This window comes from Penicillium roqueforti, assembly GCF_015533775.1.
Source record: "Penicillium roqueforti strain LCP96 04111 chromosome Unknown scaffold_30, whole genome shotgun sequence".
NCBI classification, from domain to species: domain Eukaryota; kingdom Fungi; phylum Ascomycota; class Eurotiomycetes; order Eurotiales; family Aspergillaceae; genus Penicillium; species Penicillium roqueforti.
In genome coordinates this window covers 261,086-270,224 of record NW_024067594.1, presented here as the reverse complement: position 1 = coordinate 270,224, position 9,139 = coordinate 261,086, and the positions used below count along the sequence as shown (strand labels likewise).

The following is a 9,139-nucleotide window of genomic DNA, read 5'->3' as shown; positions in this document are numbered from 1 at the left end:
AATAACCCAAATTCAACACAACCCCCCCAAAAATTTTTTACAAAACACAAAACACAAAAAACCCGCTTTTTTAAAACCCCCCCCAACCCCCAACAAGTTTGTTAAAAAAAAAAAAAAAAAAAAAAAAAAAAAGCGTCATGAGTTATATTGACTACCACTCGACTTACAGCATTTCATTTGTCTTATGTCTTTTCCAAGACCTAGGCAAAAAGAGGAAGAAGAAGGACACTCTCATGAATCATGATTGTTCTCCTAGAAGACATCAACAGTAATGCACGATTATGTCACCCAATTCTCGAGCCGCTCCAAGAAACCAAAAAAAGACAAACAATCGCCAAAGCCACAAACCACAGCACATGTTCGTTCTCATTGGTCGAGTAAAGTGCGACGGTCAAATCTCATCTTGGACGCGTTGAAGGGCGAGGCGGATGTCCTCCTTCGACGCCCCGGAGCGAATAAGCGAGACAAGCCGAGCGACAGCATCGCTATGAGCGTCGCGCACGACAGCGACCAAGTCTTCCAGGAACTTTCGGTAGTAGTTCAGCTCGATTTCCTGCTGGGAGATCTGCTGGCAGCGCCGAGGTGAGTCGATGGCATGTTCGCTGTTCAGGCTGGTGGGGAGGTCACGAGATCTCAGCTTTTGGATCAATTTAAGCGTTGCCGGAAGGGGGTTTGGTTAACGGGGCGGAAGAAGAAGGAGGAGATGCGTTCAGAGAAGACAGTGAGAGAGAGAGAGAGGTAAGAGATAATAGAGGAATGGTTTCTTTCTTGCAATTTGGGCCGGACGAGAAACGATGACTACTCACTTTGCTGCGTTCTCGCTGCGTGCCGACTCGGTCTGGCGGGCTCCGTTGCGAGCTCCTGGGCCTCCTTGGTCGTTGGTAGAGACGGCTGCGGTGCGGTTTGACATGTTGATGTTGGACTGGGGGCCGGGTATGTACTGTCAGGGGGTGATGTTCCTATGTGCGAAGAGAGGTTTGGGAATGGTCTCTACCGTGCTCGAAGCTGATCAAATAAGGGTTCCTGGTGTCCCTGTGTCTACCTATAGAATAGCACAACTTCTTAGTAGTTAGCAACCAGACTACTGGCATTTTGGGGGAGCGAAAACAGATCCTAATGGGAGAATGGGGCAAATGGTCTAAGAGGCGAAGTATGAACATCAAGGTAAGAGGGGCTGGGGGCACAAATCGGTCGGCCATACGTGTTTATAGACAAGTATCACCGCGTGGGAAGAAGATAACCTTTTACATAGAATTTGTAGAAAGGTTGGGAGATGAGATTCGACGAGTCTCGAGAGGTCAAAGGGAGAAAGGTGGGACCTCGAACAGAAGGTATTTGAGGGGATTGGGCAGATCGCTGGTGGCATCCAACGAATCGAGAAATATAGGGCCTGGTATACTTCCGTGAGGCTCTCGAGGTAGCCTCGTGTTAACATTCGGGATCGAATTTGACAATATAGCAATTTCAGAATAATAGAAGAATCAAAAGAATTGCATTGTAGCAGTTCGATTGTCAAGACCTTCAATCGGCCCCGGATAAAACTGCCAGCCAATCGTCAAGCGTGTTTTTCTCCAGAGAGCACATCCCAAGTATCAATATTTGGGCCAGCCTAAGTCCATCTTCCGCTATTATTTTCCACCAGGCTCTTCGGCTTCGACCTTGGTTCCTGGTGTGTGGTTTGCCGGGAAAATGAGGCGAATTTAGGGCCCTAGATTAATATTCGCCTGTGTATTCGGATTTGCCGAAATCTCCCTCGGGACGGATAGATTCTTGATTCCAAAGAGGCGAATGTATTCATTTTTGCATCCGTGGCGACCTTCGCGCTTTTGTCCATGGCAGTTTGTTTATGGAGAGTGGTGGAGTGACAGGCATCTGTACTCCTGTTCCACTGTTTCAGTAGTGACAGGAGCCAATTGGGACGGCTAGGACTCCCGGGTGGACTCGAACTAACGGCAAGTAAACTGACAGCAAGTGTCCTTGGTAAAGTTGATGATCGCCATCTCATGCTCGTTCAAACTCGCGGGCCTTTCATTCTACCTCGAGGATAGAGCTGTGAATACTGATGGACAATCTGAGAAACGTGTTTCGTCAAGTTGGACCAGAATGATGTTCTGACATCCCTGGGACCCGGCTTCTGTGTCCTTTCACAGACACACATTGAAGAGGTACAGTTCTCTCTGTCTTGTCTGGATGGGATTCACCGGCAGATTCGTAGAACTGCATGCTGACTTGCCCTTTCTTTCGTTTAGGACCCTTTTAGCACCCAATCCGTTTCTCAACGTCAAGACAAGCTTCGAACTCCCTGTTCCATCTCCTCCTTGTCCGTTGACAATCGAACCCTCCATATGAACATGCCGTGTGTTCGACCGCACCTGATAAAGTTGAGCACGGTCTTTTCTCGCCAGAAATATTCCACGATTCCGAAAATTTCTCTCGATACCACGACCCCGAACGCTTGAAACTTGGCAACATGCCTTAAATGGCATGTGAGCCTGTATAGGCATCGGTTGCTGGCTGTTTACGGCAGAACAATGGTTTAATGACCTGCTGTACGGTTGTGGGGGTTATGGACGTGGTTGAATGGGAGGACCGTTCACCAACACTCCACGATATTATTCAGTGTGGAAACATCTGGGTATTGGATCGAGTACCACAACTCGGGGGTGTGACACGGAACCAGCATTTGATGAAGAGTCTGGTGTTGGGTATGATAGACCAACCAGCCCCTGGCTCCCATGTGCTTCTGTGGGAGTGTGTAGCATTATACCAACATTTTCTGTTATTGACCACACGAACAGTCATCGATGCCGCAGAATAGCGTGTCTTGAAACCGACCATCTCAACTGTTTCCGCCATCACCTCCAGGGTATTCGCGGGATATTTCCGGTCCATATGGTTGATAGAGGCTTTCATGCAACGGCAACGGGGATATGAACGAAAGTAAGTGATTGGTAGTGCAGTACGGAGCAGTGGCACCGTCACTGCTCCGTTCTGGGGGTTGTCGTGGGTCGTTTTTGCACATCAAGGATGCAGTGTATGTGGTTCCATGTCGATTCGGGTCAAGGAACATGATATGATGCCTTTTGATCTTGCAAGCTATGACAATTCCGTGTCTGAAGGCCACTTTCGGGTCGGGTGTCAACTTGAACCCAGGCTCTCAGCATAGACACTCATGGTCGCGGAGTACAGAGCGCAGTGATCATCTGAGCCAGGCATGGTAAAGGGGTATCGATCGGTGATTCGAGGCCGTTTCATCCAGGCCATGTCGAAGGTTGCTTTGGTGCTGTCGGGCTTTCGACGGGTCGTGATGGGCATCGACGTTGGCTTTGTGTGTGACGAAAACGGGGGGTCGTGTTTCCCAGGCACACTGAGACTAGGCAACGCTCATCCGCTGCAGTCCTGGAGCATCCGATCTGTCCGAGTCAGTCACTACACAGCACGGTCGGTAACGTTGGAAGCTGGCCCATTTGGCCAGCTCGATGCATGGCCGAGGCAGTCTCTTCCTGTGATCGTGTCCCCGTTAATATGAGGCTTTCTGTCGGTGACGGTATGGTGATGTATATGGCAGAGTAGACATGATATGTGAGTGAGAAGCAGGTGTGACACTTCGAAGCCGAGTTGGGCTCGATCCTTCGACCTAACCCTGAAAGTAGACCCCTGTCACCAGTGATGCCGGAACATCTTCTAGGGACAACCCCGTCTCGAGGGTAGAACCTGAGACTCCCTACTTGTCTTTTCTCCTGGCAGGACACACGCAGTATCAAAAGGAGAGTCCGAGGTCTGCAGTTTCCTTTCCCAAGGGGAGGAAAGACCAACTCTATCCTTCACTTGTCCAATTGGATCCACCCATGATGAGGAAAATAGTTCCAGGCGAGGTTATTGGGGGGCTCCACCGGCGCCAACATTGAAACAAGCGTCAGACTTGCGTTTTATAATGTACAGTGATCTAGTGAAGTCGAGGAACTCGGAATTCGGACCCTGCTCCGCCAATATGCGAATATGTTAGCATTTGTTGAAAGTTCTCGTGGATGTTAAGCCTCAAGAGAATGTCCTATGATCTGTGATCGGGCAAATCTTGGTTGGCCCACATCTCACTATTGACCACCAATGCAGTGGCTGGAACCTCAACAGTAGAATAACGAGCAATGTTCTTGATATTGCCTTTGGTATAGGAACCGTTGCTGTGAAGTTCCAAAGGGTCGCAGTCAATCCTTGATAGGATGCATGTGGCAAATGTTCTTAGTTCAGCCACCCGTGACAAGTAGAAACCTGCTAAGTAGAGTTGGTAACTTGTTTCTTTGCAGGTACAGGGATTCTTATTCATAAGGTCATCCACGGCTCGATCAAGGGGAGGTTCATTTTCCAGGGCCGATTAGCAGATATCCATTTACAAAAAATCGAGGAAACCATTCTAACTCGCATCTTAAGGTACATCGATGTTGAACGAGTCAGTGGCTCATAATAGCAGGATACTTGGAAGCCTTACGTAAATCCTGACGTGAATATGACACAGGCAGATGACCTGGAGATTCGACATTGATTTTACCTTCCAAGCTTTGTTATGCCATGGACGTCTATAACCTTGATCAAGGCACACCGAAACGATATCCTCTTTATCAATCTACTTCTACGAATTCGGTATAATAAGCCAAGCTCATACCTCTCGGGTCAGACGGGTACCAGTCGACTATAGCTATATAAACCCAAGGAATTCGAAAATCCCATCTCGTGTCATACGGAGTTATGTACATGCCAATGTATACAAATACCACATTCCACAGCCCCCGAAAATGCCCCTAACACGACACCTAACCACAACCCTCCATTCCTAATGTACGCGTTAAATACTAATAACCAGCCTGATCCCTCGTTGATGATAAGCCTCCGACAAAACATCTCGACAACGACAACCGACAACTAACGATAACAGCCGACGACCAACCGACGACCAGCATCTATACAAATCAAAACAGACAAGAAGAAAACAAACAGCAAGGAAAACCAATTCAATCCAAACATGCATCTTCCCATCCTCCTCCTCCTCAGCGCCTCTCTCGCTTCAGCGCAATTCGGCAACCAATTCATCCCAAGCCCAGCGGGATTGAAATACCCCAAACCCATCAACAGACACCCACACTACGTCCAGAACACAAACAAAGAAATCGACAACTACGACAACTACGACTACGACGACTACGACTATGATAACATCCCAAGCCTTCCCACCCCAACCCCAACCCCATCCCCATCCCCAACCCCTCGAATCCACAGCACATTCCTAGTGCGACCTTCGCAAACACCCACTGTCCAAGCCCCAGCCCACGGATATGGACATGTCTACAACCACCCAAGCCAGGGTCCAGACGCCGAGTCCCGAGACAATGCACCCTCCTTCCGCGGTGCCGACGACAACGACGACTACAACGTCTCGCCCGGCACATCGGGCGGCGTGGCTCCAATTGACCCGCTAGCACCTGGTTCCCAGGTCGCGCCTGCTCCGCTCTTCGTCACCGCGAATCATGGGAAGGATGAGGGGAATGCGTTCTGTTCTGGGCGGTGCTTTGAGGATGAGGAGGATGCGCAGTGTGCGAAGCCTTATGTGAGTTTTTCTGTTTTTTAAAACTCTTTTCTTTCTGGGTATACGATGGAGATGAATATATATTGTGTGTGTATTTGTGGGTATTGGTTTACTAATGTTTTTCTAGGCTTTGGCTATCTATAAGCCGGCTAAGGGGTGCTATATGTGTTGTATTACTTCCGATTTCTAGGATTAGATTGGATATTGGATTCATTTTGTGAGATGGGGTTGTTTGGTGTTTTTATAGGAGACGGATGGGATGGGTGTTGGCTGTTTCGATTGTTGAGTGTTCTTGGTCTATATCTGTATCTTCCGCCTTGCTTAAAATAGTTCATTTCTTTTTCATGTCTTGTTTTAGATTGAAGTAAGAGTAGCCGAGACAAAAGTATCAGTATCGTCGGTGGAGAGACTTGCCCTAATTTCGGCAGACCCATCAGCCTGAAACAAATCTGTACATTACACATCTATACGATACAACAGATCAGCACTAGATCGTTGGTAGGTCCACAAATAAATAAGCTTGATTAAAGAACCAGACTAACATTGCTTAACTTACGAATTTACGAATCGGTAGAGATGAATGAAGATATGCCAAACGGTCCATTTGGTCTAGATACCAGAGATATCCGCATTAATAAATCTATATTCGTGTAGGGAGTATGGAATAAATAAAGAGCAAATCCATGATATCATATCGTTTTCCACGCTGAAGAGTCACAGCTCGCTCGGACTCGGAATTTGAATAAAAGGATAAAGAGGATAGGCATGGGGAAAATAAACCGAAAGAGAACAAAAGAAAAAGGAGCAATGAGCTCCATTTCATGACCGCAAACAGTGTATGTATTTTTGTTCAATTCTTCACGCAAGTCTCGACGGGCCGGCCGCCAATACCCCGCGCCATGCAGATAGGAGCAGAGCGTTTCTCATACGAGATATCTCCCCACACAGCACTGCTGGCAGGGAGGATAGAGCCACTGTCCGAGAGGATTGGACCGACGTCCTCGTGCGCAGAGACGATGTGCGGGACAACCAGCTCGACGCCCTTGGTCACGCTCGTACCGGAAAAGTACGGGTTGTGGCGCGGGGGCAGCGGGCGGGCCTCGTACATGCTGCCCATGTAGTCAGAGGCAGTGCTGCTGTAGGACGACGCCACGGTAGACGGGGTGTTTGTCAGGCTGGGCACGTGACTGTGGCTGTGGGCCAGAGCGGGAAGGCTGGAGCTGCTGCGTTGGACGGAGGGCCGAAGCATGGGCTCGTTGCCGCCGTGGAACTGGGAGAGATAGTTCCAGGCCTCGGAGGATGCCAGGGACGAGGCGCTCCGCTCTAATACGGGCTTCCATTCGGTGGGGTCAAGATCTGACTTGGCATCATGCACGTGGCTGTGTATCCGCATGGCTGGGATTCGGTTGCTTGGCACCCTGGTAGGGGTCATTGGGGCCACGATAGTGCGTGGAGAGAGGGAAGGAGATGTAGGTGGTGTAGTGGTGGAAGACATTGATGACATGGATGGGACTGATGCTGAGAGTGGTTTGCAAGAGTCTTTGCGGCGGCAACTATGAAATAAATAAGTATTCGAGTGCGAAGATATGATGCAGGTCCCAAACAAACAAAGGGGAAGGCATAGGATGGCTCTAAATATAGGCCGAGGGTTACCACATACCTTTCGCTACAATATAACAAACTGTTGTTGGGGGTAGTAATTTGGTTTTCACACATGGCGCTGGAATTGGGTCAGCTTTTATGTCCACGAAAGACCGGTGTAAGGAACACAGATGACGGCAACAGGCATGTGAGGAAATAATCCCGGCAGGATTCAAAGATAAGGGCTTAGGGGTCACATACCAAAAGTTCAAGAAGCTAGCCATATCGAATTCAGTGTCGTCCGCAGACGTGGACTTGCTCGCTCCCTTTTGTCCTGAGCCCAATTTGGAAAATGTGACGGTGGCACCTGAGGTCCCTCGTCGATGTAAAGCAGGACGAGTAGACTTGGACTTGGAAACATGAGGAGAGGAAGGGGAGCGGCGGTGGAAGGGGGCTGATTGAGTCATAGCGGTGTAGGCTCAAATGCCTCACTATCTTATCGAAAAGACTCTATTGCCGAGACTGGAGCAAGTGTGGAGCACAAGGGCCCCTGGGGGGAGCACAGACTGAGGGATTTGTGTGCGAAGTCTTGAATCCAACTGGAATGTGCCGAGACGGGTGCAATTGGGAATACAAATGGGGATTTGGGAAAATGGAGAAACACCGGAGTATGTATATTGAGAAACGTGGGGTTGACGAGAATCCCAGGCTGATAAGGTCGTGTTAGCCATCTGACACACTTGCGATGCAACCGCCGACTATCTTTAGCCAGTGAGTGGGGGGGGGAGATAAGGCCGAGATAAGAAACATACCAAATACCAAGGATGTCTATAACGGAGGTCTATTGTTGTATAGTTGCAATACCAGAGAGAAAGGGGAATGGGTGACACAGGAATCGAAAAGAGGAAACGAAAGAATATAAATACCAAGTGGAGGAACATCTGAAGAGAAAACAGACGAAGCGGAAAAACGTGCTGTTCTGGTAGGATGAGACGATCACGTCTAGACTCTTGGGACGAGAAACCCTTGGGGTGATGTATCGGGTAAGTCACTTCCGACAGCCTCCGCCGGTATCTGCGCGCTAAACAGTACTTGCATGGTACTTCTCGGGTACTCCCCGGGTCCTTGCCCGTGCTTGCCCCCCTCCCGACACGCAATCAATCTAGACCAGCTGAGTCACTGGTGACGAGCCCTGCCCTGACGCCAGCTATAATTAGTTAGCTGGCCCTGATCTTATTCTTAATGGAAGGGTCTTGCTCTGTTTCTCTGGATCTAACTGTCGTCGTTCTGAACCGCCTATTCGCTTCGTTAGGTACGGACAGATTGTCAGTTCGACCTCGCGATGTCGACTTCCAAGTATATGCAATGCAGTGGCGCAGGGACCATATCTCCGGAGGGGGTCGGATCTGGCGTGATCGGTAGATTGACACCATTCTTCACAATCGGTATATTAGTATTGTATCTACTCCGTACAAGTTGATACTTGCATACTGGCATGCATTGTATACCATGGCGTATACCGTGGAAGAGCCACATTCTAAATGACGCCATAAATGCCTCGACGAGTTCAAGGTTCATATAAACAGACCCAGATGGCGTGAACAGGTGGGTGTGAAATACATCATCATTCACATAGTCAACTACAATATACAGCTTGTTATAGGTTTCTTACAAAATACTTCAGATAATACTCCGTACAGAATAACGGCCGGCTACGGCGACAACGAAAAGAGATCGACGGATCGAAATCGAAAATCACTATGGGGGTAGTATGTATGAAAGTGCCACACACACTAACACATCTGCCTATGACATGCGTCGCTAGCCCTCGTCAGAGAGGGGGGTAGTGGTGGGACTACCATTCTAGGCCACACTCACCTGAGCAAGTCGTAGTGCTAATCGTCGATCTTCCGTCTTGCGTGTTTCGGGTCTATGGGGAAAACCGGGGCTTTCTTTCGAGAAAAATGCCCCGATGACTGC

The 9,139-nt window shown here is 49.0% G+C and overlaps 4 protein-coding genes across 4 annotated transcripts; 1 reads left to right on the top strand and 3 right to left on the bottom strand.

Annotated features, from left to right (window-relative positions):
- Window positions 1-391: 391 nt before the first annotated feature.
- On the bottom strand, window positions 392-910 carry LCP9604111_8264 (uncharacterized protein; the record flags this gene model as incomplete). The annotated part of the gene is made up of 2 exons (XM_039076388.1): window positions 392-611; window positions 807-910. The coding sequence occupies 2 exons, from the start codon at window positions 908-910 to the stop codon at window positions 392-394; spliced, it is 324 nt and encodes a 107-aa protein (XP_038925843.1).
- Window positions 911-5,017: 4,107 nt separating this feature from the next.
- LCP9604111_8263 (uncharacterized protein) lies at window positions 5,018-5,768 on the top strand (the record flags this gene model as incomplete). Its single annotated transcript, XM_039076387.1, has 2 exons — window positions 5,018-5,599; window positions 5,706-5,768. The coding sequence occupies 2 exons, from the start codon at window positions 5,018-5,020 to the stop codon at window positions 5,766-5,768; spliced, it is 645 nt and encodes a 214-aa protein (XP_038925842.1).
- A 660-nt stretch (window positions 5,769-6,428) lies between these two features.
- Window positions 6,429-7,626, bottom strand: LCP9604111_8262 (uncharacterized protein; the record flags this gene model as incomplete). The annotated part of the gene is made up of 3 exons (XM_039076386.1): window positions 6,429-7,131; window positions 7,239-7,298; window positions 7,421-7,626. 3 exons carry the CDS (start codon window positions 7,624-7,626, stop codon window positions 6,429-6,431), a joined length of 969 nt encoding a protein of 322 aa, XP_038925841.1.
- Window positions 7,627-7,650: 24 nt separating this feature from the next.
- LCP9604111_8261 (uncharacterized protein) lies at window positions 7,651-8,100 on the bottom strand (the record flags this gene model as incomplete). Its single annotated transcript, XM_039076385.1, has 3 exons — window positions 7,651-7,868; window positions 7,972-7,987; window positions 8,086-8,100. The coding sequence occupies 3 exons, from the start codon at window positions 8,098-8,100 to the stop codon at window positions 7,651-7,653; spliced, it is 249 nt and encodes an 82-aa protein (XP_038925840.1).
- Window positions 8,101-9,139: the final 1,039 nt, after the last annotated feature.